General features: G+C 37.5%; 1 protein-coding gene across 4 annotated transcripts in view; it reads left to right on the forward strand.

Annotated features, from left to right (window-relative positions):
* Window positions 1-8,156, forward strand: part of LOC127448618 (SLIT-ROBO Rho GTPase-activating protein 3-like) — a 112,384-nt gene extending 104,228 nt beyond the window's left edge. For 2 of the 4 annotated variants that reach the window (XM_051711278.1, XM_051711280.1), the window contains exon 22: window positions 1,519-8,156. In XM_051711278.1, coding sequence (XP_051567238.1) covers window positions 1,519-1,971 — 453 coding nt within the window. In that variant the 3' untranslated portion in view covers window positions 1,972-8,156. The remainder of the gene's footprint in view (window positions 1-1,518) is intronic. The other 2 variants (XM_051711279.1, XM_051711281.1) reach the window with 1 other exon arrangement.
* Window positions 8,157-27,542: the final 19,386 nt, after the last annotated feature.

Here is a 27,542-nt window from a genome sequence, read left to right on the forward strand (position 1 = left end):
TTGTAGTGATGAAAGCATCTTGGCTTTTTCTCTTGATCCACATTATTAGCCTAGAATTATGTGTGCCTGTAAAAGCTGGAAGGATTTTGCCCAGCAGAAACAAAGAGCTGGCACTCACAAGCAGATATCAGCATGACTGGCACTGATCCATCTCTTTCATTTACAGAGTAAAATAATAAAGTCTGAGACACATGGAACAGCTAATGGTCTTTTGTAATGGCCCATCTGTGTCTGTGCCCACCTAATGAAAATAAAATTGTTTATGTGGATACAGATATCAAAATGAAGGCATGACTGATATTATTGGAGAGAATTGTGTGTTTTTTATTATTTTTATTTGATCATGTAAAATGCACATTGAATGATCTGATTCACATTATTGCTTGATGTACAATTTAGGGGACATGTGCAAATGTGTTTCAGGGTGGGTGTGGGGTTATTAATGACATCTGCTCAGTAATAAGACCTTGCAAGGTGCTTTTTTCTGTGTGTGTCTCTTCATGAGCCTTTTATCTTCTGAACATAACATTTTTATGGCCTGCTCAGTTGTAAGAGGGAACGGAGATGGTTGGTCTTGAAAAAGGGAAGGCAGGCAGACAGTTTATAGTCTATAAGGATGGTTGGGACACTGTGTGTATATCAAACGTAATCTGCTGTGGTGATACACTAGATTTAGCCCCTGGAAGAAAGTGAGATGAATCCCCAGGAAGAGTTGAGATTTCTAAGGCCATAGCACAGTAAATACTTTCATTGATAAGCTGATAAACATACTATAAATAATGATGAAAGCCAAAAATATTAAGTGTCATGGATGAATATTTGCAGAGTTACCAGTTATTTCCTAGAGGGGTGTCAAAATGACAATTTTCACCTACGAGTTGAGCACCCCTTATTGCTTTATTATTGTTATTGCTTTAGATTGTGGTTTAGAACAAACTTTCCTTTTTGTATCTTCAAAGTTTCTGGTTGAGTTGTCATGAAATGACCCAAGTAGCTATTTAGTCATTGTTTTATGCTACTGTTGTATGTAATGCATGCAGCCTTTCTAAAATTTTGCCAATAGTTGCCAAAAAATAATTTAATGCTGGTTAATGTAATAAACCTTACTGCAATAATTGCTAATAACAAATAAAATAAGATTACAAAACGAAGCATTACCAGTGGGATATGTCTAGAAAATATTGAGGATTAACTTGACCTTCAACCTCTACATCCCAGTTAATAAAACCTACTCAAAGATGGGGAGTAGTCCTTCACAATCGACTGCAAACTTGCATTCAGGTCTGGCACTATTTTGGTATGGAAAGCCCACTTTTCCCAGTCCAATCAGTTCCCAATGGATAGTTGTTTTTTATTTCATTGAATATCCATTTTCACTCAGAAAATTATTATGGAAGTAAAATGATTTGTGAATTTCATTTCATGTTGACTTAAACCCAATTAAAGAAATACAGCTTGACTATAGAATTATTCTCAACATAATGCCTACCAACCAGTTGTTTTTAATAAGAAGTATAGAAATCTGTGTTACAGGATATTGAGAAGACAATGAACACTGCACTTCATGAGCTCCGTGAACTGGAACGCCAAAACACTGCCAAACAGGCTCCTGATGTTGTTCTGGATACTCTTGAACCGCTCAAGAACCCTGTGAGCTCCGAACCAGCAAGCCCCTTGCACACCATCATGATTCGAGATCCAGACGCGGCCCTGAGACGCAGCAGCAGCTCCACCTCTGAGATGATGACAACCTTTAAACCGGCGCTGTCTGCCAGGCTAGCCGGGGCCCAGCTCAGACCTCCACCTATGAGGCCTATCCGACCCCCACCAACCCAACACCGCTCCAGCAGTTCCAGCTCCTCTGGGGTGGGAAGCCCTGCTGTGACCCCCACCGAGAAGATCTTTCCAAACAACGCGAGCAATGCTGCAGCCTCCACTGCCAACTCAGGCGAGAAACCAGGAACCATGTAGCACCACCAGGCCTGTGGTGCAGTGGTAGCTACCTGCACTGGTGAGAGATAGCCAGGGCACAATGCTAATGCCCAGGCCAGCAGGTTTAGGATCAGAAAATTGTGCTCCCAATTTTTTGTCTTTTTTATTTTTCTCTTTTGAGCCTTGGAAAATTCTGGAAATACACACAGGTCGGAGCCATGGCCTACCGGTGTGCACATGTGACGCATTGAGCCTTGGTGCAGTTGACGCAGGTTCAAATCTGGCTCAGGTCATATCGTGTTTCCCGTCATCTTCTCTTTACTATCTGTCAATAATAGTGGTAAAAAGCCTGAAATAAAATAAAATAAAAAGGTTATCAGGGTGCAATGGAATGGAAGTCATGGTGAAGTGAAGAATGTAATTCACACATGTAAGAAAAGAAAATTAAGACAAAAAATGCCTCAACGCATCTCCTGTTATGATTTTATTTTCATTTTACGTCAGAATTAATGATAAGTCGTCATCTTTGTCCATTTTTAAGACATTATCTTTTATTCTTTACCGTGAGCGAGATAAAATAAGTGGTTTGCATTTATTTCTCCTTGCACTGGGTGGCCAGAAGAGTTCTGTAATTTAGGCAGGAATAATTTCCCTCTCATTTGAGGACTGAGATTGTCCCTCCCTCCAGAACTGGACTGTTCATATACTGTAATAGAACCAAATTGTCACTTGAAGACTGTCTAACATGGCCAGCTTACCTGTGAGCTGTTGTAAATAGAGATATACTGTACTTGAACTTGTAATGCCTTCTGTTTGTAGAATAAGCGATATACATCTAAGTAACAACATAGCCAAGCTGTAAACATATATGAGATGCAGAAAAACCAGTATAGCAACTAATTGTAAGAAACCTGTGGTAATTGTTTTTTAGTTTTTCTTGTATATAAATTTTGTCAATTAAGTTTCAGTCTTGTACAGCCGAGGACAGAACAGGCAGGGAGACTAGAATGGCTTTTATCAAAACAAACATTTACGATCAATAAGCAAACAAATAATGAATCAATAAGTGGATTCTTTTTTTCTGAGCCATTAACATTAGTTTGGGGAGTGTTTTGCTTATTTCTTGTCTTTTGTGATTTTGTCTTTTTTTCTTTATGTACCACATCAGTTATTACATAAAATATTCCTTTATGCTCAAATTATACATAGAGTTTGAATGAATTTTTATAATTCAATAACATTCTTATAAAGTTTTGTGGCTTTAGGCCATGAGCTCAATGTGACTGGAAACATCTATTAATTAGGCACAATTTGTATCCCTCTCTCAACTGGAAATATCAATACTTACTAAAATTACCAGATGTTTCTCAAGTGACCAAGCTGTTAAAATGTCAATTTAAAAAATGTCCCCAAAAGGGGTGAATCATACAAAACATGTCAAGGAGATGTCCAGGTCATATTTTACTCTAAAATCGAAAGAAATAAATTAAATAAAAAATAAATAAAAAAAATCGAATTGACAATACTGTAATATGAACAAATCTATTATCATCTATTATTTAAATTGTGAAGGTAGTATTGGTAGTATTTGTTGTACTGCCTGTAATTAATGCTGATCATTGTCATTGTTTACTTTAATGAGAATTAAATACGAATCTCCATTGAGAATAATTATTAAAAAAATATATAAATAATAAACGCAAGTGAAATGTCCAGAAGCATTATGCTCACGAGAGTTTGGTGTGGAAATGTGATTAATTGTCACGAAAACAATGTCACAATGGGATGGGAATCTAAATTATCGTAAAAAATTAGGCTCATTTTTCTTTTTGTAAAATATTTCTTTCTTTATTATTTTGGGAATAATGTGACCCAGACATGTTTTTGAGAGATTTGCCCAAAAATGGTCTTGACTTGGCCAAGCATATGATGTAAAAGTGAATCTTGCCCAGTGTAATAAATTATACAATAATAAAATCCATACTGCATTCTCTGTGATTAGGAACAGATCCCTCCCCCAATCTGAATATTCGGTCGCTTTGAGAAACCATCTCAAACAAGAGAATCTCCACTGCCCCCAATCTGTCATATTGTCTCCAGTTCATCTTCAGTGGTACCACTCCTCCCTGAGCTGATCTCGAGTGTGGAATACCCAGTCGTGTACTAAATTTGCCCGACTGATCTACATAACCCCTTAAATACACTAAGCCCTTTAATCCCATCTTCGCCAATTTTACACTTTTGCAGTTTGCCTTAGGACTTGCCACATCATTGTATTCCAATCAGAATGCAACATGTGAAAGCCTGTGTTGCTAGGAAAAAATAATAATAATTACATAAAAATGGTTCTACTAAGAAAACAGGACTGTTTCTACTCACAATTTTAATTTGCAATGTTTTGGTATTATTTCTAGATTTGCATTTAAAGTAATACTTGAGCAGGTACATCATTTGTCTTAGACCTATCTGCATTAATCTTATGTTTCATGTTTGTGCCATGCTAAATTACTTTTGCGTTAGAAACAAATCACTTCCGAGATTCCATGTCCTGTTGCTGCCATCTTGAATTACTTAATGGTTTTCACAATGACCGGTAATTAGCTTTTGTCTGAATGCCTCAGCTTAGTGGTCGCATGGGCCTGTTGTCTGCATGTGAGGGAGACCAACTTGCATGTGCTTCTCTTTATCAATCAACACTGTCCAATACAGCAGATAAAGACTGTTAGTGGTGTCTTCCCCTAGATTTAACACATTATGTCCTTAAATGTGTTAGCCTCTGGCTGTGATTGAGCAAAGGAAAACCAAAACTGTAGCTGCAAGGATTAGGTTCATCTCAGGAAGTGATTCTCATTTAAATACAACAACTTTTTTGTTCTTAATAACATTTACCATTGTCAACCAATAGGCATCATCAATAACATATGACATATTTAAAGACTATTATTCACTATTAATAAGGCACATATTCAGTCATGATATTTCTGCCTAATTACAATTGAAAAGATAAGTTAATTAGTTTGATGCTTAAGACAATGTGCAGAACATTGCAATGCAATGTATAAAAGTGAGGCTTTCTGAGTCATCCATTGATGTGCTGTGCTGTAGAGGGTTCCCACAGTCATGGAAAACCTGGCAATGTCAGGAAATTTCAAAACTGTGATTTCCAGGCAATAGTCATGGATGTTAACGAAGTAATGAAAAAATGCCTGGCAATTTCTATAGTGAATATATTTTTAAACTTCTTAATAATATCTTTATATTTTAAAAGATCTCTTTTCCAGTAATCACAAATGATTGGAAAGTCATGCAAATGTTTTGAAAAAATAAATTGCTTAAAAGGTGTGGGAACCCTGGCAAGTACAAATAAGCCCTGTATGGATTGATCAGATTTTCACCTTTGTTTACACACTCAAGGGCTAAAAATAATAGTGCCCTCTGGTGGCCAAAAATGGTCTGTGCGTACACACCATCTTCCTCTGCTGGTCAGGGCAGGTATTGCTCATTAACTTGAAGGAATAATAGGAAGATAAACCTGAAAAATAGTCTTGGGCAACTATCAAGCTGGCAGACAGGAAGCTTTTTGTTGTTTTTGTGAATCTGTAAACACATTACTCATTGTTTTCTCATATGTGCTACAGCATGTCTTGTCTCTGTGTCATTTTAAGCATTATAAATCAGGGACTAAAAACGAAATGTTTTTCATTTCTGTTCATTCTGAGCAAAAACTGTATTTTTTTTTTTTGTTCCGGTTCAGGAGTTCCGCAACCTCCTTTCCAAATAGGTTACCGGTTAGAATGAAATAAAAGAACCGTTAATAACGTTATTTTAAAAATGACAGTACTCTGCGCTAAGGTGTGGGTGAAATACCAATTGTTGAAATACCAGATCTCGCAAGAGAAACAAACAACATGGTCTGGAAAAACAATCCCAAAATATGCCACTTGACTCACCAAAATAAGCAATACATTTTTTTCCTGTGTGGTGGCTTTATCGGCATAGAAATCAAAAACAAGCAGTTAATTAACAGATAAGAATCATTTTAATTACAGATCTGCTTCTGAGTCAAAACCCGGCAGCAACAAATCTGTATTAATGCATCATATCTAAAAATAATTCACTGAAGACTTGGACACAACTGAGAAATATACTTTTTACCTCTAATAATGTTTTCCTTGTCTAGATTAGCCGTGCATGTATATGTAGTAATTATACATAGTTGTTCGAAAGGTCTTCATTCACAGAATGCTACATCCACAACAAGCAATTTGGCAAAAAATGTGTGATGCAGAAGTTTCCATCAGGATCGAAGCACGTTTCATTTTTTCGGGCAACATGAAGTGGTGTAGTTCCAAAAAATTACTGTGATTGGTTTCATGAAAAAATTATCGGAACCAAATTAACCGGTTACCAGCATTTAAAAATAACAATTGAAAATCACTTTGTTCTGGTTTTCAGTTACGTTCTGCTAAAAATTTCGTTCGGTTTTTTTGTTTTCGGTTTTCATTTTCATTCCTTGATTTTTAGTCCCTGTTTTAAATTCTCGCTTGCACTAGCAGCCATGCACCAAAGGATCACTTAAATCAGTGTACTTTAAGAAATTCACAACCTTGGATCTGCACACATTTTCTCATGCTGTACTCATGCTGTAATCAGTTGTGACATGCCGTTTGAGTGTTATAGCATTATCACTCATGAATTTGAATACTTGATTATCAACAGCATAACACTTCTGTTCATTTTCTCTGCTGCTGGGAAATGTATTAAAGAGATATTTGTAGTTCACCTAAAAATGCAAGGTTTGTCATTTACTCACCCTTATGTGTCTTTTCAAACATGTGTGAATTTCTTTCATCTGTGGAAAACCAAAAGGACAAAAAAGCACCACAAAATTAGTCCTGAAAACCTATGTGCTATAGCCTATTCCAAGTCTACTGAAGCCATATGACAGCTTTGTGATAGACAGAACTGTCCATAAATCATTATTTACTGAATATCTTGTTTTACATCTGTGGTCACCATTCACTTGCATTGTATGGAAAAGAGCAGCTTGGACTTTCTGCTCTAAATAACTAATTTTGTGTTCCATGGAAGAAAGAAAGTCATTTGGGCTTCAAAAGACAAAAGGGTGCGTAAATATGACAGAATTTTCATTTTTGCTTAGACTGCTCCTTTAAATTCTTACATATCTGTTGTACACTTGCTCACTGTCATACAGAGTACATACTGTATAGTGCTTATGTAAAGAGCTGATGTCATCAGCTGTGTTTTATAATAAATAATAATATAGAGTTTACAGAATCTGCCATCCATAACATACTGTACTCAAATAGTCCTGGTCTCTCGTCTGTTTCTAATAATTTGTCTCACTTCTGTTGATCTCTCCTCTGCCAGTGACCCGAGGCTGTGCTGTGAAACGCTTAGACTTTTGCTCCTAAGTTAAACCTTCTATCCGAGCGAATGCATTGCAGTATATAAGACCTTGTTGGTCTGATAATAGGATGTTGTATGGTACTTGCACGATTACTGAGGCACTTGGTGCATTTCTGTACTTAAATGGACTATGTGATGTTTCTGGAAGTATGTTTTGGGAATGAATGCTACATTGAGAGTGTATTGTACGTATGCCACAGTGGGTGTTTATTGTATGTGTGCAAAGGTAACAGAAAATATAGGCTTTCTTCTTTTCCGGACACCATGTTCAACAGAATAAAAAAAGTGCTGTCTGTCTGTAGCAGTGGGTTGTGAAAACTGTTGTTTTGGGTTTTGTTCCTCCTCTGAACACTTCCGTATAGTGATGCTGTTAAATGAGTGTTTGAATGGTTGGATATCCCCCTGTGATGTAATCGTACACCATCCCACTGTTTGGATATGAACCATAAGTCCAAATAAAGATTTTCTTTTTTTTTTTTGAACTTACAGTATATGTAATTATTGTCATATTTGTTTTAAAATGTATTTTATAGTTGATTGAAGTAACTTGCTTAGTCCTATTTTTAAAACTTACATTATTATAATTACCTTGGCTTGTGATATTGTTGATAATTAAGCACAGTTCATTCTCATTACTGTTTTGCAAACCTATTGTGAAACCTAAGCCTGATAAATGAAAATTAAGTTATGCTGATTTAAATTTTAAAAATACAGTGAATTACAGTTTTATTTTTTTACTTTTAAAAAAGTTAATGTAATGAGCTTTTAATAAAAAATAATGACCCAAAGACCCAAAAAATAGGCTTAATGCGTGTCAGAATGGAGGAGCTCCAAGGTCAGAAAAGGAGAGCATTAATTGCATCACTATTTTTAGCCACTAGATGACAGGAGAGGATAGCTCCTGACTTCTCTTAAATAAGAAATAGTCTAAGAAAAAGTATTTTATATGGGATATTTTTTACACCAAATGTGCAACAAAAGCCAATCAAGGAGACATCATTTACTTGCTCATTAATCCCACAGTAAAGCCATGTGTCTTTCAAAGTGCATTTTGATTTTCTCTGAGAGCAATGGCGAGATACTGGCCAGTCAATTTATTCATTTGTCATAATGCTTCAGAAAATAGCCAGTCAATCAAGGTGTGCAGTGTAGATAAGCAAATCCCATTTGTTACACATGAGGGACTCTTAATAAACAAGACATAAGCTTGAAAAATATTATCACTCTCTCTCCTGTTAGAGTTTCTTGATTGATTACTTTAGCTGTGTACTTAATGTTCCCAGCATGTTGTCTGCATTCCCATTTTGAAGACATTCACATAAAAATGTAGGGCTTGTCACATTTTCTTGCTGGCTGTTCAAATAAAATGTACATTTTCGACTGTTAAATACTCATCAGGTCATATAGGATATGCCATTTTTAGAATAAGGCAGTATTTAATATTTAGAATCAGTGTTGCTAAGTTACTCAAAAAAAAAGTAATTCACAAAAAATTACTAATTACTACTCTAAAACTGTAATCATATCGCTGACTTCACTGATTTCTTCATCAAAGTAATCACATTTCTAATTACTTCCTAAGAAACGTTCTAAAACAATTTTCACCAAAAAGATTTTTTCCGCACAATGATTTCATATTAATGTCTATATTTCCTCCTTTGTCATTGACTTGTTAGAGGGTGCACACACTTCTGTGGTGGCTTGGCGGTTAAGGCTCTGGGTTACTGACTAGATGGTCAGGGGTTCAAGCCCCAACACTGCCACGATGCCACCGTTGGGCCCTTGAGCAAGGCCCTTGACCTCATCTGCTCCAGGGGTGTCGTATCATGGCTGACCCTGCGCTCTGACCCCAGCTTGGCTGGGATATGTGAAAAAGGGGGCAGTGGTAGCTCAGTGGTTAAGGCTCTGGGTTGCTGATCAGAAGGTCAGGGGTTCAAGCTCCAGCACTGCCAAGATGCCACTGTTGGGCCCTTGAGCAAGGCCCTTGACCCTATCTGCTCCAGGGGTGCTGTATCATGGCTGACCCTGCATTCTGACCCCAGCCTAGCTGGGATATGTGGAAAAAAGAATTTCACTGTATATGTGCAAATGTATAATGTGGGATAAATAAAGAAAATTATTAATTGAAAATTATTATAATTAATTATAATTATTATTAATTAATTATTAATTATTATACTTCAGCTGTCACAAAACGCAAACAGTTGTTAATTCATGTTTTAAGTGTATTCTTATATATAAAATTAGTTTAGAAATATGTGTAACCAAAGTAAAGTAATGAAGTCATTAACTTAAGTAATTAACTGTAATCGGATTACAAATTTTTTATGTAATGCACTACACTTCTTTTTGAACTAAAACTTAATTAGATTACAATAATTAATTCCTTTATAATTGGATTACACTCAACACTGTTTAGAATATTTAGACGATATCGATTCTTATATAATATGCAGTCTCTTTAATGTACTACTAATAATTAGTCTTTGTAATTAAATCATAAAAAATCCAGATTTTTTTTTAAGAATGGGCTGTTGCAAAACTATTGTAAATATGTGAACAGGTGAATGAGAGACCCTCCTTCCCTACTGAAATGGTATCATCAAGAGCGTAGCCAGGAAATTACGTTTGGGTGGGCCTCAATAGAAATGGATGGGCAAAGTTTTCCCCTAATTTGTTTTACCACATTTTCTTAACAACAGAGAAGCGGCGCATTCAAACAGTTCTTTCACACTTTGAGAAATCAGAATTTAGGCATTTTTTAAACTGTTTTATAAATTTATATTTGAAGCCAAAGAATAATCTCTAATATTCTGGGTGGGCCTGGGTCTAATTTAGGTCGGCCAAGGCCCACCCCGGACCACCCTTGGCTACGCCATTGGGTATAATATAAATAAAATAAAATGTACACCACAATAATTTATTTGTTTAATCAAATAAAAGTATATTTATGCTTCTATATCTTAAATAGTTTGGCTAATAAACATTTGTAAATGCGTCTCTCAAATGTCTGTTTCATAAACACAACATTTTACTTTATGTGATTGTTTGTTTCGGTTGGAATATAACCCAAAGTGATTGACAGGGAATGTAAAATTAATGACTGCCAATTCACAAATTCTTGTTGTTTGAATCACTGACTCCCCCACCCCACACTTAGCGTCAAACTCTAAAAATGTTTGAAAGCACTATGACCAAAGTCTCTTTTAAGGCAAGTCAGTTCACTCAGCAGCCATCTTTGAACACACTTGGGCAGCTATTTTCTATGGATACAAATGGGATAAAAGCACAGCTCCTATCTACTTGAATGGGGAAAGACCGAAATCTCCAAAACGGTTGGTCAAGATTATAATCAAAGAACATATTTCAAATCAGCTGTCAAATCTGAAAACAAAGGTATCATAAACTGTGCTTTTGCTCAGATAATAAATGCTATTTTCAGACTGGTCCAGCTTATGTGCATGCACATTCTCAAGTTGGTTGACAGGCAATGTCTGTATCTAAATGGTGATTGGCTCTTTTTACCTGTAAAGCGGAACTTCCTGCTCCACATCCGCCATATTGGCCATTCCATATTCTCCCATTTATTTTAAAACAAGTGATTCTTCTTGAGTTAAATAGGCTTTGGTAAGACAGTATAAAGCCTTGTATGCTAAAATCACATAACTTGGCCAGTTTGATGTGCGCTCTGATTCCAAATCATTGATTTGAAACAAAAGATTCTTAAAGGTTTTGGAACTTTCCAAAGCAGTGTACCGATCTTGCCTATCACTATTAGGCTATATACTAAACTGTGTTAGTGTTTAAACTGTTTGAAATTATATGTCAAATGTATTATATTTAAGTCATGATGTAGCCTATATAACTTAAACACAAAATTTTGCAGGACAAATTTAAAATTGACCACTCTATTTCTGAGATTGTGAAGTGTGACATACTGTATAATATCAGATGGATTGGGCAGGTAGGATAGGCTCAACATTTGTACGATCAGTGTTGTGTTTTGCTCACAGGTAATATTTCTTTGCTATTGTTCAAAGTCCCTAAGCGATCTAATTGATTTATGAATGAACTGGCCATTAATAAGTACTTTCTATAATGTACTGATCATGGACTAAAAACGGTTCAAGGAATGAAAATGAAAACCAAAAACGAATGAAAGATTTGCAGAACATAACCGAAAATGGGTGCTTTGATCCTGAAGGAAACTGCTGCATCACACATTTCTTTGCCTAACTGCCCATTGTGGATGTAGCATTCTGTGAATAAAGACCTTTTTAACAACTATGTATAATAACTACATATACATGCACTGCTAATCCAGATAAAAGCAAATCACTATTTAAGGTACAAATTACATTTCTCAGTTGTTTCCAAGCCTTCACTGAATTATTGTTAGATAAGATGCATTCATACAGATTTGATACTGTCAGATTTTGACTAAGAAGCAGATCTGTAATTAAAATTATACTTTAGCTGTTAATTAACTGTATGCTTATGATTTCTATGCTGATAAATCCACCACACACACACACACACACACACAAAAAAAAAAAAAAAAAAATGTAAATGCTTATTTTCACTTATTTGGAAGAGGCAAGTGACTTATTTTGGGCTTGTTTTTCCAGACCAGGTTGCTTGTATCTGTTGTACCAACACTGCAATTGGTTTTTCACCCACCCTTTAGGACCGAGTACAGTCATTTTAAAAAGAACGTTATTAACCGTTCTTTTATTTTGTTCTAACTGGTAACCATTTGGAAAGGAGGATGTGGAACATCTGAACCAGAACGAAAAAATACTGTTTTTGCACAGAACAAACCGAAATGAAAAACATTTAGTTTTTAGTCCCTGATACTGATAGATATACTCAAGATTGTGTTTATTTGTATGGAATGTATTGGGGCTCCTATTCCAACAAGTCTTTAAAAATCACAGTACCCCACAACACTCAAGCATTTTGTGCAGGTAAGCACCACTTACAGTACATTTTCTGACAGTATATGTAAAAATTTACTTTGGCAGCCCTAGTGGCAAAATGTCATATAAAAGATGTAATGTACAGTAGAGAGTACAAACATAAAACAGGCACACTGTCCCACACACTATTTGCACTGTGCATGGTATCATCTCTGGAGGATAGGTTTGCCTCTGGTACGGTTATTAGTAAGAGAAGAGGGGATGGATAAATTAGATAAAAAGTAGATGTTAATATGTTAGTCTCAGTCACTATTCAATTTCATTGCATCTTTTTTTTCCTCATACATTGAAAGAGAATGGTGACTTGAAGCTGTCATTCAGCCTAACATCTCCTTATGTGTTCCCTGAAATTAAATAATACCAGATTGCAACATGGGGGTGAGTAAATGATGACAGAATTTTTTTCTTTTTGGTTGAACTATACTTTTAATATAGCAGATCTGCTATTATTCCATCAATAATCTATCAACTATGAGAGGAATGACCTGGTTTGAATAATTGTTCATCTTTCTATAACAAATATTTTTAATTGAAAACAGAGGAGAAATACAAGAGGACATGCCCTGAAAGAGGATGTTGTTTAAGTTTCTAAATTGGCTTTTTTTTTCTCTCTCTCTGCAATGTTAAGCAAGCAAATGAGCACATTCGACTGAATTAAATGTAATTGTTAGCGTTTATTTCAAAACAGGCAATATTATGATAATTTTTCCCCTCACTCTCTTACCCCATATCTCCACTCATTTTTACTTTATCGGTGCAAATGAACTTCTGGCAGTTGCCACCCTAATGGAAAGTACTTGAGGAAAATTGCCATTAAAATTGCATAATTTACTGTCATTATAAAATACTCAGTATAATGGAATAAATAGTCAGTAAAATTCAGAGTCTGTAAAATTATAGCAATACATGGAATGAGTACATGATGACTTATACAGTATATAAAAGCTGCATCCTATTTGTTTGTATGTGTGTGAGAGAAAGTGTATGATTTGTTCACTGTATTTCTCCAAGAATGCAAAATCATTAAACAGATGTAAACAGGATTAGAAACAGTATGATAATCCATAACACATTTCATGTGATCAAGGTCCAAAAATTGCATAATCTGAAGGAACATTTAAATAAATATAATTGTATAGATATCACATGATTAAATGCTTTTATGAAGGCATTGATCTACATTTGTCTCGGCAATAAACCTCTAATAGATCTGCTTAATACACTAGTCAGAACCTTAGGGACATTGCATTTTTTTTAATTAAATAAATAGTTCAACCAAAATTGAAAATTCTGTAATTATATACACACCCTCATGTGGTTCCAAAACCCATGACTTTTTTTCTTCTTCTGCAGAACACAAAAATAGATATTGTAAAGAATGTCACAATCACTGATTCTCATACAATAGCAGTTGATGGTGTCTTACTTTAAAGGTTAACAAAGCACCCAAAGTGTCTTAAAATTAATATATATAATAATAATATAATTAATAATTAAATTCTCTCATAATTTACTCACTCTCATGCCATCCCAGATGTGTATGACTTTCTTTCTTCTGCCGAACACAAACAAATATTTTTTGAATAATTTTTCAGCTCTGTAGGTCCATACAATGCAATTGAATGGTGGCCAGAAATCTGACAGTCCAAATATCACATAAAGGCAGCAAAAAAGTAATCCATACGAAAATGTAATTCCTCTTTCACTATAAATCTTGTATGTCTCCTCGGTTATCATGATTTCAAGCTCGATTACACTTCCTATAGCGCCATCTAGCGCTCTGCCCATGCGTCAAGCACTAGGAAGTGTAATCCAGCTTGAAATCAAGATCACCTAGTGCCTACAAACTGCAATGGCAAGATGTACAGTAAAAAAAAAAAAAAAAAAGTTATATTTCAGTTTGTTCTCACCCAAAACCGATTTGATCACTTCAGAAGACATTGATTAAACCACTGGAGTCATATGGATTACTTTTATGGTGGCTTTGTTACATTTGGACTTTCAGAGTTCTGGCCACCATTCACTTGCATTGTATGGACCTACAGAGCTGAAATATTCTTCTCAAAGTCTTAATTTGTTTTCTGCAAAAGAAAAAAAGTCATAAACATCTGGGATGGCATGAGCGTGAATAAATGACAAGTGAATTTTAATTTTTGGGTGAACAATTCCTTTAAAACAGTCCATGTGACTCATGCATCATATTTCAAGTGTTCTGAAAGCATATGTTCACTTTGTATGATGAACAGACTGACATTTAAGTCTAATCAAATTTAAATCTAATCAAATCTCTTAACTGCTGAAAACAGAGCACAAATCAAATATGGTGATGTTTGATCAATAATTTTATTTAAGATATAATTATTAGATTCACTAATAATTATATAAATTATGTCTACTAGTCAGTATAGACATCTCTCCTTCTTTGTCTATACGTGTGTGCATGTCTGTCCAGGTATACTAATAGGATCTGTCCACATCTTTTGACTGCAAGTTCAAAGAAGGCAAAGAAGACAGTAAGAGGAAAAACTGGAATGCAAGAGGCATTTAGACATAGTTTTAAAATTTGTTCTGCATCAATGCAATGTTTAGACATAAAGCTGAGACTGACTGAGTGGACCATCTGGTGGTGTTAATTTACACATATACTCACCTTATAATACATTTTAAGTCAAGGCAAAATAAACCCCTCTGAGAAGTGTATTGGCAGGGCATCAAAAACAGCATGCAAAAAAATGTGTAAATGTGTTATTGCTGGCGCAAGTTTAGCTAAGATAACACACATGATGGATGGATGGTAATTTGTCATTGTCATCAGTACAGCAGAAAATTTAGCTATCTTTATTCATCAATCTAAACCTTCGCTATAACGTAGCTCAGTGAGAGCTACATGTCATTATGGCTTTTATTTTCTAACAGACAGCTACAGTATAATCACATAATGGAACAAAGTCTCTTTGGTTTAGTTTCTTTCACTGTCTGCTCTCTATAAGTCATTGATTATTGCCTCTCATTTTCATCTTTACTGCAAATCAAGAATACATTATTTTTCTCACACATTGCCACATTTTCAGTGAATCAAAGTGCATGAAAAATGGGCTTTAAAATGTCCATGGTTCTTTTGGGAGGCCTGCGATGAAGCTTTCACTAAAGATGTCTATTTCGTTCAGTAAGTTATGCGTGATAGACTCGGCTGTGTTCCTGCAGGAACCGTGATCAGAAATATATTCTCTAAACAACCTCTAATCAGATGGAAAATGTGGCAGGATGTTTAATTTGTAATACGTTTATTTAATAAATTATTTAACACTATTTAATAGTGCTGAAAGCGAGCAAAGGGATAGTTTACCCAAAAATACAAATTCTGGCATCATTTACATATCTTCTTATCCATTAATCGGCTCTATTATACTCTCTCCTCTTCACCAACAGCTGGTGTGTGGTGAGCTGCCTTCACATCATTCAGGTGGTGGTTGAGGGGAGTTCCCCATTCACTATGTAAAGTGCTTTGAGTGTAGTGTCAGAAAAGCGCTAAATAAAATGTAACATTCATTATTGTTCCAAACTCGTAAACAGACATTCTCCCTTGGAACACAAAAGGAGCTGTTAGGCAGAATTTTAGCCCAAGTCGCCATTCACCTTCATTGCATTTTTTTTTCATACAATGAAAGTGAATGGTGACTGAGGCTAACAAGTGTCCAAGTACTTTTGGGGCCACTTTAATTGTTTCTAACAGCACAATGCAAAAGCATGTCAATACATAAGTATTGCGTCTGTACTGTATGTTTACGGTCGCTCATCTCAGCTGCTTTGTGGTGTCATTCTTTAAACACTGTACATTTGTTTTTGAGGATGCAATGGATAATACTAGCATATGATCAGCATTTACGTTATTTCCTGCACTCTTTACAAATTATGACTATTACCAAAAACAATTCATATGAACAGCTTTATGATTATTATGCGTGATTGTTTAAACTATATACAGTATATGTGTTTACAATTATGTTTCCATATTTGGTTTTCCTATAGTAGGCCTACTAATAATATATTCTAAATGCAGTTATAGTCAATTTGCTAATTTATCATTTAAAATATTGCAGCCCTTATTCTTTAACTCAACTGTGACAACATGCCCTTATAAGGACCTCCAGGAAGTTATAATGCTGTCACAATACCGCTACCATGACGACAGCTCCTATATGCTGTGCTGTATCTGCATTGTGCTAACGCAGGTGCGATCAGTCTGAATTAGTGCATGTCCATAACAAATCAAAACAGCTTCTCATTACAGAGCCCATGAGAGAGACCAATCACACACCAAAATAAAGGTAACCGATTCCAGGGGTGGCTTTTATAAATAATGGTCAAATCCTTTGACTGGTGGTTTGAGTTCAGACAGTCAAGGCTTTAGGGCAGTGGATGACTTGTTGAAATTACTTTCTTATATCTATACCTTAAGCTGAAAACCTTGGTGAGCTTTCACTTAGTTCAAAAGTAAGTTTGGGAAAACAGTGTTTGCTAGAAACATTGGTACGTGTAGAGGAGAGTAATTGTACTTACTTGCTCTTAATTACACATTTGTTAAGACAGTTTTTTATAATTCTAATTGTACTCTTACATTTCCAACAAAAATCTTTTCTTACTCTTTCATTTACATTTATCCCAGTTTATGTTTGTCCATCTTTCTGAGCCAATATATTTAAATGTAAAATGTAATTTTGTACAGCTATGGCCATTGGTCCTTGTGAAGAGACATCTCAAAAGGGTTTTGACCTAAGTTATGTGTTTTAATAATCATCATCAATGAGAATGAATTAACTTGACTAAAATAAGAACACTGTGGACAATTGGGATTCAAAAACAATACTCTACTACTGTTGAACTTAATGGAATTGTTCACCCAAAAATAAAAATTCTTTCATCATCTACTCACCTTCATGCCATCCCAGATGTGCTTAACTTTCTGTCTTCTGCAAAACACAGACAAAGATTTTTAGAAGAATATCTCAGCCCTTTAGGGCCATACAAAGCTATCAGCAGACCGTGTGGAGGTTACACCACAGAGGAACAGAAAAAGTGAATGATCGTGAAATGGAGTTTGAGTGTCTTTGTGATGGGATCACCCAGTGCCGCCCTGAGAGCGAGTTGGAACATAGACCTGGAGGAGTGAATTGAAGTAAGAGGGTGCTGTCCCACTAGCTGTCCTGAAGGTCAGAGTCAAAGCCTTGAATTTGATGTGGGCAGCAATTGATAGGTAGTGAAGTATAATCAAAAGTGGGGTGACGTGAGCCCTCTTTTGCTGATTGAAGACCAGATGCATATTTAGACAGGAAAGGTCTGATTTTCCTCATATTGTAAAGTGCGAACATGCAAGACCGGGCGGTTGATGAGATGTTGGCAGTGAAGTTAAGCTTGTCATCCACCACAACTCCCAGATTCCAGGCTGTCTTGGTTAGCATTAGCATAGTTGAACCAAGATGAATATAGAGGCTGTGATCAACAGATGGGATGGCTGGGATCATGAGTAGTTCTGTCTTAGCAAGGTTGAGCTTAAGGTGACGTTCCTTCATGCAGGTCGAGATCCCTGAGAGGCAAGCAGAGATACGAGCCGAGACGGTGGGGTCGTCAGGCTGGAATGACAGGTGGAGCTGCATATCATCTGCATAGCAGTGTTAGGAAAAGCCATGTGCCTTAATGATAGGTCCGAGTGATGTAGTGTAGATAGAGAAGAGGAGGGCTCCAAGCACTGATCCCTGAAGAACACTAGTGGTCAGCTGGTGTGACTTGGACACCTCTCCTCTCCAGGTGACCTTGAAGGATCTGCCTGTGAGTTATGACTCAAACCATCCAAGCGCAGTTCCTGTGATGCCCAGGTCAGAGAGAGAGGACAGCAGAATCTGATGGTTCACCATGTCGAAAGCAGCAGGCAAGTCAAAGAGGATGAGGACAAACTTAGAGGTCTTGCTCCATTCTGATATGTTACCCCCGCTTTTTATGATCCATTCAATTACTAATAGATGAATGGATATTCTCATTGACTATCCTGTTACATTCAGAAATATATCACATTACTGAAGTAAAATGGGTTGAAAATGGGAAATAACCTTGACTTCAAGTATAATTAAATGTGGAAACCTTTGAACTTGTATGTTTTGTGGAAATTTAGTAAAAGTTTAATATAGCACCCATACTTTAACCTGCAGTAATTACATTTTATCTGTACTTTTTACACCCCTGAACAGTGTAAATATTAATGCAAATCTGAAAGGCAAATGCAAATTACTGGTGCTAGTATTTAGACTGACTGCTGAAGGGATTCAGTGTAGTATATTTTACACCATAAAAGGGACACAGTGCCTGTACTTTGCACCTCTCCAGAGCTGTGCACTTGAGAAAATGTGTACCATGAGCAATGTTTCACAGCAGAAGTTCCCACTGTCTTCACAGCTGGTTCCAAAAAGTATTTTTGCTATTCTTCTTGGAATCCATGTAGCTCCATAGGGGTCCTTGAGTTTACTTGTCAAAGAACAGTCTGTCTTTGCTGGTGAGGTCTGGAGACAGCAAGCCTTTAATTCTATAAATTTCTCTCACAGGGAGAACTCAATCTACCATGGACCAGCTCCAAGAGAAAAGAGTTTAACAGTATTTCTGAGTGGGCATCAGGGGCTGTAGTTACGTGCTCTAGGACCAGAGAGAGCACTTTGGACCACACCCATAATCCAACAGTAATCTACTCTGAAATGCTAGGCTTTGGCTAAAGGAGATGAGGGATGGGAGAGAGCAATGCATAGAAATAAACAGGAATCAGGGTTTCAAAAAGATTGATGACTAGTGAGATTTAGAAGATAGCATTTTCTCTTTATAGCTAATGGGGAGTGGGAATAGTGCATTTAAGACACTTCATAGGTATCCTAAGAAGACCTATGGAGGAAAATCGGTATGGAGGAAATGCAAACAACGTATTCCTCTGTCAAAACAGCATTTGAGAAATGTTGTTATAGTCAACATGGAATAAAAACAGCATTTAATAGATATTATCCTTCTTGTACATTGTCGGTCTTTGACTTAAATCATTGTACATGTTTCAGAACATGAGGGGCGTCCTCGTAGTGTACCACTTAAGCTCGTGAGTGAAAGCAATCAAGCGAAAGTATTTTGCAATTTGCCCAGCTATATAGCCTTGAATCATTGAGTTGGTAATCCAATTGGATGGCTCACCTAATGGTTTGTCGTATTAAGATGAACTCTTTGTAGGAGAATTAGAGCAAGATTACTGACAAATGCTGTATAATGAGCTTATTGACTTGACATTTAAGAATTTTAGAAGCTGTGAAGTGAGTGAGCCTCAAAATTCTTCGTATTCCACTATAGCTAAGCACGACTGCAGATCTGGAGATTTCCAGCAAGTGTTGCCCTTTATTCTTCCAATAAATGGTGCTGAAATTTGCCCTCCTCATGGACTGCACTAGATTTGCCTGTTCTTGCTGTGAGATGTTACCCCACTCTTCCACCAAGGCACTTGCAAGTTCCCAGACATTTCTGGGGGGAATGGCCCTAGCCCTCACTCTCACCCTCCGATCCAACAGGTCCCAGATGTGCTCAATGGGAGTGAGATCCGGGCTCTTCGCTGGCCATGGCAGAACACTGACATTCCTGTCTTGCAGGAAGTCACGCACAGAATGAGCAGTGTGGCTGGTGGCATTGTCATGCTGAAGGGTCATGTCAGGATGAGCCTGCAGGAAGGGTACCACATGAGGGAGGAGGATGCCTTCCCTGTAATGCACAGCATTGAGATTGCCTGCAATGACAACAAGCCTCATCTGAGATAACGATGAGTCTGCATACAGAAGGGAGGTTGAACAGCTGGCTGTCTGGTGCAGTCAAAACAACCTTGAGCTGAACACGCTCAAAACGGTGGAGATGATTGTGGACTTTAGGAGGAACACCCCAACACTGACCCCCCTCACCATTCTAAACAGCACTGTGGCAGCAGTGGAGTCATTCAGGATCCTGGGCACTACCATCTCACAGGACCTGAAGTGGGAGACACACATTGACTCCATTGTGAAAAAGGCCCAGCAGAGGTTGTACATCCTTCGCCAGTTGAGGAAATTCAACCTGCCACAGGAGCTGCTGATACAGTTCTACTCAGCAGTCATTGAGTCTGTCCTCTGCACTTCAATAACTGTCTGGTTTGGTACAGCTATGAAATCAGATATCAGAAGACTACAAAAGGACAGTTCGGACTGCTGAGAGGATTATTGGTTGCCCCCTGCCCCCCCTTCAAGAACTATACACTTCCAGATTGAGGAAAAAGGCTGGAAAAATCACTCTGGACCCCACTCACCCTGCCCACTACCTTTTTGAACTGTTGCCTTCTGGCCGACGCTTCAGAGCTCTGAGCACCAGAACCGTCAGTCACAGGAACAGTTTTTTCCCTCAGGCTATCCATCTCATGAACAGTTAAATTGCCCCATTGAGCAATAACTATGTGCAATACACAGTTTAGTCTTTCTTATATTTATCCAACACATCCAACCTCTTCTGCCATTTCATTCCTCTGAGAAAAAAAACAAACAAAAAAAAAACATTTGCACTGTACATAACAGATTTGTATTTACACTGTACATAACAGATTGTATTAGATTTGCACTACCCATGTGTATGTGTGTATGTATGTATGTGTGTGTCTGTACGTATGTGTATAATTATTTTTTACTTTTTATTATTATCTATGTCTTGCTGCTGTTTTTGTATGGTTGTACACTGGAAGCTCCTGTCACCAAGACAAATTCCTTGTATATGTAAGCATACTTGCAATAAAGCTCATTCTGATTCTAATTCTGAAGCTCAGTCCGATGATGCTGTGACACAACGCCCCAGACCATGACGGACCCTCCAAATTGATCCCGCTCCAGAGTACAGGCCTCGGTGTAACGCTCATTCTTTCGACGATAAAAGCGAATCCGACCATCACCCCTGGTGAGACAAAACCACGACTCGTCTGTGAAGAGCACTTTTAGCCAATTCTGTCTGGTCCAGCGAAGGTGGGTTTGTGCCCATAGGCAGCGTTGTTGCCGTGATGCCTGGTAAAGACCTGCCTTACAACAGGCTTACAAGCCCTCAGTCCAGCCTCTCTCAGCCTATTGCAGACAGTCTGAGCACTGATGAAGGGATTGTGCGTTCCTGGTGTAACTCAGGTAGTTGTTGTTGCCATCCTGTACCTGTCCCGCAGGTGTGCTATTTGGATGTACTGATCCTGTGCAGGTGTTGTTACACGTGGTCTGCCACTGCGAGGATGATCAGCTGTCCTTCGCGTCTCACAGTACGGATATTGCAATTTATTGCCCTGGCCACATCTGCAGTCCTCATACCTCCATGCAGCATGCCTAAGGCATGTTCACGCAGGTGAGCAAGGACCCTGGGAATCATTCTTTTGGTGTTTTTCAGAGTCAGTAGAAAGGTCTCTTTAGTGTCCTAAGTTTTTATAACTGTGACCTTAATTGCCTACCATCTGCAAGCTGTTAGTGTCTTAACGACCATTCCACAGGTGCATGTTCATTAATTGTTTATGGTTCATTGAACAAGCATGGAAAACATTGTTTAAACCCTTTACAATAAAGATCTGTAAAGTTATTTGGATTTTTACAAAATTATCTTTAAAATACAGTGTCCTGAAAAAGGGACGTTTCTTTAGTTTATATAGAGAGAGTTCACACATGGAGGTCATGCATTTGGTTTGATATTCTACTTATTTTAAGATTGAATGATGCAATTCAACATGTTGGCCATGATATCACTCTCTGTGTGCCTCAGCATTGACCATTTGTGCTAGAATCAGATCTTACTGAACTTGTATTGGGTTTAATTTTCAAACATAAAAAAAAATAACCCAGCAAAATAGGTAGTCTTGTTTCTATAAGAAACACTATTCTGCTTTCTCTTAGTCTATGGTTCAACACTAGAAGTTGGATTAGGAAGAACAGTGGAATTGATTTTAAACCAGTCCATTGTGGCTTGCATTACAAACATCTTTGGCATGGCTGTCTGGATTAAATTCTTTCTTCAGTCATCATGAAACAGCATTCACAGCCTGTATATACACACACATGTGATATATTAAGTAAAACAGGATGTGGAATGGAAAAAAAAAAGGGCTGGGTGGAGCTTGGTTTTATCCATTGGGAATTGAATTAATTGCAAAAAATTGCATGGGCATGCATTCCAGAGATCAATGAGAGTTTGCACAAACAACGCATAAATCGTGTTTAACTGCTGGTTAGCATTAATAGCTTGTTTGGCCTAGGTGATGTTCGTGGAAAACAATCATTTCAGAGGTGGAGCCAAGTTATATTTAAAGGAAATATTATAAAGGTTCAACTTTTTGTATTCATGTGGACTGATGCATTTCACATAATGACTAGGAATGAGTCTTAATTTCACTTTGATATGCATTAATTTTAGCAATTGGAGTTGGAGTGAACCCAACCGCAGTGCATTTAATGACACAACAATATACAAACTACAGAGAAAACACTAAACACCAGCAACAAGGAAGCGACTCCAGGAAGTGAGTGGGGTCCGGAGGCCTGGGCTGTGGAACAGGACACATTTGTGGGCTGTGGTAGAGACGCAGGAGGAGGCCGAGGATCAGAGGGTGGAGACTCCGAGGTCTCTGGTGCTGGATCTGGGATGGACGAGGCTCCAAGCACTGGCTCGTGGACCGCGGCAGGCGTAACGGGGAACTCTCCCATGGAATCCATTGTAGGAGTGCTGGCATCCTGCACTCCTACAGTGAAGTCTGATCCAATCAGTGACTGCACAAAATCAATTAATTGGGCCAGAGTCCAGATGATTTGGTCATGAGGCATAAGGGATTTGACAGGCTCATTTAGTCTGCAGTGAAAAAGGTCCTTAAGAGCCACATCATTAAAGTCCACCTCATTAGCCAACTCACAGAAGCCCACAATGTACTCCTCCAGGGAATGATTCCCCTGATCCAAATAAAAAGGCACACTGCTGGGTTCATGTTGACCAAACGAGTCTTCTGTCCCACTTTGGATGGAGGGAAAGTTGAAGAGAGGAGTTGGAGTGAACCCAGTTGCCGTGCGTTTGACAAAACAATATACAAACTACAAAGAAAACACGGAGCACTATTAAAGGCAAAACAAAGACGTATAACATTGGAATGCAAAACGAAGAAGAACAACACCATATAGCGGACGTTAGCAGTGCGATGAGGAATGGTGATCTGAGACAAGACTTGATCCAGACTGAATGAGGTGAGTTTGTAGAGTCCTTGATAAGGTGATTGGAACAGGTGTCTCTGATTAGAGTGGAATGTGTTAAAGTGGGTGATAGCTGATGGAGGACCGATGGGGATGTGACAACTTGTCAGTACTCTGATCAAATGATTGTTTATGATGGTTTTACAGTATGTGTGTGGTGTATCATGAGTGTGCATGGAATTACAATTCTACCCTCATCAGAACACTACCATTTGCCGCTAAATACTAAAGAGTCTTTAGTGGATTAATGACTCAATTGTTCTACAATTAGTTAAAGTGAAAATAAATTGGGTGGTAAGGTTAAGTAAGCAGTAGTGTAATTGCTGAGTCAATATCTTAGAGGTTAAGAGCTTTTATAGAAGTCAGAATATACTTTGCTCTGTTGCAAAAATCATGGATAAAAGACAAGCTACAGAACTGTTTGTTCTAAGCAATTAAGGTTACTATAATAAGGTTACTGTGTTAGCAGCATGTTAGAACGAAATGTATATTTAGCAGATGCATTGTTACAAAAGGTGACAAATGAGTGGTTTCAAGAGTAAACAAGAATCAATATGTTAGGAAGATCAGATTTCCATGAAGATGAGTGTCTTAAACACTCAAATTTCTTGTGATTACTCTGTTATGCCAGATTAGGGCCCTGGTTTCCCAGACCTGACAGGATGACTGAAAGCTGCTTTTATAAATCTTCTCACATCTGATCTTTACAGCAGAATTCTGAACAGTATCCTCAGTTTCGGAGGAGATATAGAACCGCTGGTGCTGAAGGTTAGATCTACGTATATTTGACAAGGATGACTCTATTTGGTTGTTTATGGTGCCAAAAGAGATTTTATTTAAATTCTGGGTATGTTTGCTAATGCTGTATTGGTATTTCCCAAACATTCTGGTCAGAGTTTGTTTTTAACCCTAAGTATGCTATTTAAATGATGGGATTAATTCTGTCCCAACCATTTAACCTACAGACTTATTTAAAACTGTTTTTGTAGCTTTCGATTTGCTTTCTATTCTTGGTTTTTGTAAATGTTATACTTTTTTTGGGGGGGGATTTCTCCCCTTTTTCTCCCAATTTGGAATACCCAATTCCCAATGCGCTCTAAGTCCTCGTGGTCGCATAGTGATTCGCTTCAGTCCGGGTGGCGGAGGACGAATCCCAGTTGCCTCTGTCTGAGACAGTCAACCCGCGCATCTTATCACGTGGCTTGTTGAGCGCGTTGCCACGGAGACATAGCGCGTGTGGAGGCTTCACCCTCCCTAGCAACCGGGCCAATTTGGTTGCTTAGGAGACCTGGCTGGAGTCACTCAGCATGCCCTGGGATTTGAACTAGCGAACTTCAGGGGTGGTAGCCAGCATATTTTACCACTGAGCTACCCAAAAACAAAATTGTGAAAATCTAATAGACTTAACATTCAAATTGTAACTCTGAAATTTGTAATTTGTGTTTTTTCCATTTATGTCTATTTATTTTGTATTTATGTTTTTTTGCACACCAAATCATGATTGGTCTTTGCATATATTTCACACTGCACAATTACTATGTAAATGCCATAATTATGGCAAAAGTGGCTCTTATGTAGTATTTCATGTACACAAAACCAGCCAAAAACCTTAGCTCACCTAAAACTATAAAACTTTAAAACCATGTATTTCCTTTAGGAAACACAGTTCATCGTCTGAGATGAGCCTTTGTTATTTGCAGTTTGAATCACAAATTGTGTTCGTGACGATACCATACCCATTATGATGCTTTCTATAATTTGCATTTCAGTGCCTCCTACTTTATCTGAATCTTTGCCAAACATTGTAGGTAGCAGCTACGGGGTAGAAATCACTGAAATCTGTTTTATTCTAGCAGGTTACCCCCCTTGCATAGAGCTGTAACAGAATATTTGGCTAACTTTTTGATTGAAATCTGAGCCAGCAGCCACACAGCGAAGACAAGATTGCTGTGTGATGGTGTGTTTTAGTAATTGAACGTCATCCTGTTTCAAACTCGATTGCAGCTCAAAATGGAACAGCTCTGAATAGTTTAATATCAGCCTCTGAGCCCAAGGCAATGAATGTCTGTTTGACAAAGAATCTGCTTACACTCAACTTTGTGTGTTTCTGTGTGTGTGTGTGTGTGAGAGAGAGCCTTTCTGTATGCAAACATCTATGCAATTGCCTTTTCAATTCAAGTATTGCTTTCTTGAGGCAATAATGTTTTTCAAAAACTGAGAAATTTCGTATTGTATTTTGTGTGCACATACAGTGGGATTCAAAAGTTTAAGAAAAGGTGACAATCCACATACAAAAGGATAATCTCAACTTTATTATTAAGTTTCACTTTGGGATAAAAGACACAAACACTGTCTGTGGCTCAAGGCCTTCCTCAGTGTGTTTCTATTTAAAATAACTTCCCCATCTTTTTGAGACCGTATATTCAGATGTCATCACATATTAAAATTAAACATAGAAAACAAATATACAATGAAAATATGACTTGGAAACCAAAAACAGATGACACATATGGATTGTTATCTTTTCATTTTTCAACTTAAAACAAAAGCATGACAACATTTTCAGTGTATTTTCCCCCCATTGTATTACGTGATAATGTATCAATCACTGGAATCATACTTTTGTGTGCCCCGCACCATCACCTTTTTTATGAGTTGAGCAACACACATCCACATAAGAATTGGATAAAAGAACTGGTGAGCAGTGTAATATATACTGTATGTATATACGCTCACCGAGAACTTTATTAGGAACACTGTAGTCCTAATAAATTGCCCAACATGGTCTTCTACTCTTGTAGCCCTTCCGCCTCAAGGTTCGACATTTTGTGCATTTTGGATGCTATTCTGCTTACTACAATTGTACAGAGTGGTTATCTGAGTTACCGTAGACATTCTGTCAGCTCGAACCAGTTATAGGCTGCATTTCCTGAGAGCATCATAAGCCTAAGTAGATCGTAGAAATCATTGGATTTCTTTTTATATCACGTGCTGTTTCTTTCCAGGTTTGAATTACATTTTGAATCCCAGATTTGTGTTTGGCAATATGTTTTTTACCAATTCATTTGCACCTTTTAGTCTGCAGATATTACTCATTTGAAACAGGTGCTTCGCTTGCTTCCAAAACGCTTCTAAAGAAAATCCAATTATATCTCAAACAGAAATAAAGATAACTGAGCAAACAATTATTTTAAATTTTATTGTCTTCCTGTTATAGAAGAAGCTCTTGCATTATGCTTGAATTGAAGTGATTGATCACTGAAGATGTATTGGCTTATCCTCAGATATTCAATCAGTCAAACTAATGAAATTAATTGAGCCAGAAAGCACTGATTACCTGTGACATTTACAAGTCCTCTGAGAGCATGGCCATGTGACCTCCATAGCTATTCTTCAACAGTCAGGATAGGAGATAAAAATAGGATTTTTGCTATATAAATTATCAGTGTGTTTCAAGGACACTGAAAACTGCCTTCTGTGCAGCTACAACTCTTAAAACTGTAAACTGCACTTACAAAGTGTTTAAGCTCCTCTCTTGATGCACACAGCAATATATGAAGCATTGTTTGGAAAATACCTGCAGCTAAACTGTAGCTTTCTTTGAATTGAAAAATACATGTTCAGTTTCTTGAATTGTTATTTTGAGGGGCTAAAATTATGGATCCTTCACCATTCAGTGACTAACGCCAAACTTTACCTTCATGTTTCTCCTTTTGTCAACACAACTGAGCTGACTGCTGCCACTAGTTTGTGAGAAATTCTATACTGAACAAATTTACAGTATGCCAGAATATGTATCATGAATTTATTGTAATACTGTCCTCATTACTTCAGGTGAAGCCACTAGGGTTGTGCTGTGATTGGCATGAGTGGTCCAGTCCATTAGGTGCCGCACAACAAAATTGACAATAAA

This window comes from Myxocyprinus asiaticus, chromosome 12 (genome assembly GCF_019703515.2).
Source record: "Myxocyprinus asiaticus isolate MX2 ecotype Aquarium Trade chromosome 12, UBuf_Myxa_2, whole genome shotgun sequence".
In the NCBI taxonomy this organism is placed as follows: domain Eukaryota; kingdom Metazoa; phylum Chordata; class Actinopteri; order Cypriniformes; family Catostomidae; genus Myxocyprinus; species Myxocyprinus asiaticus.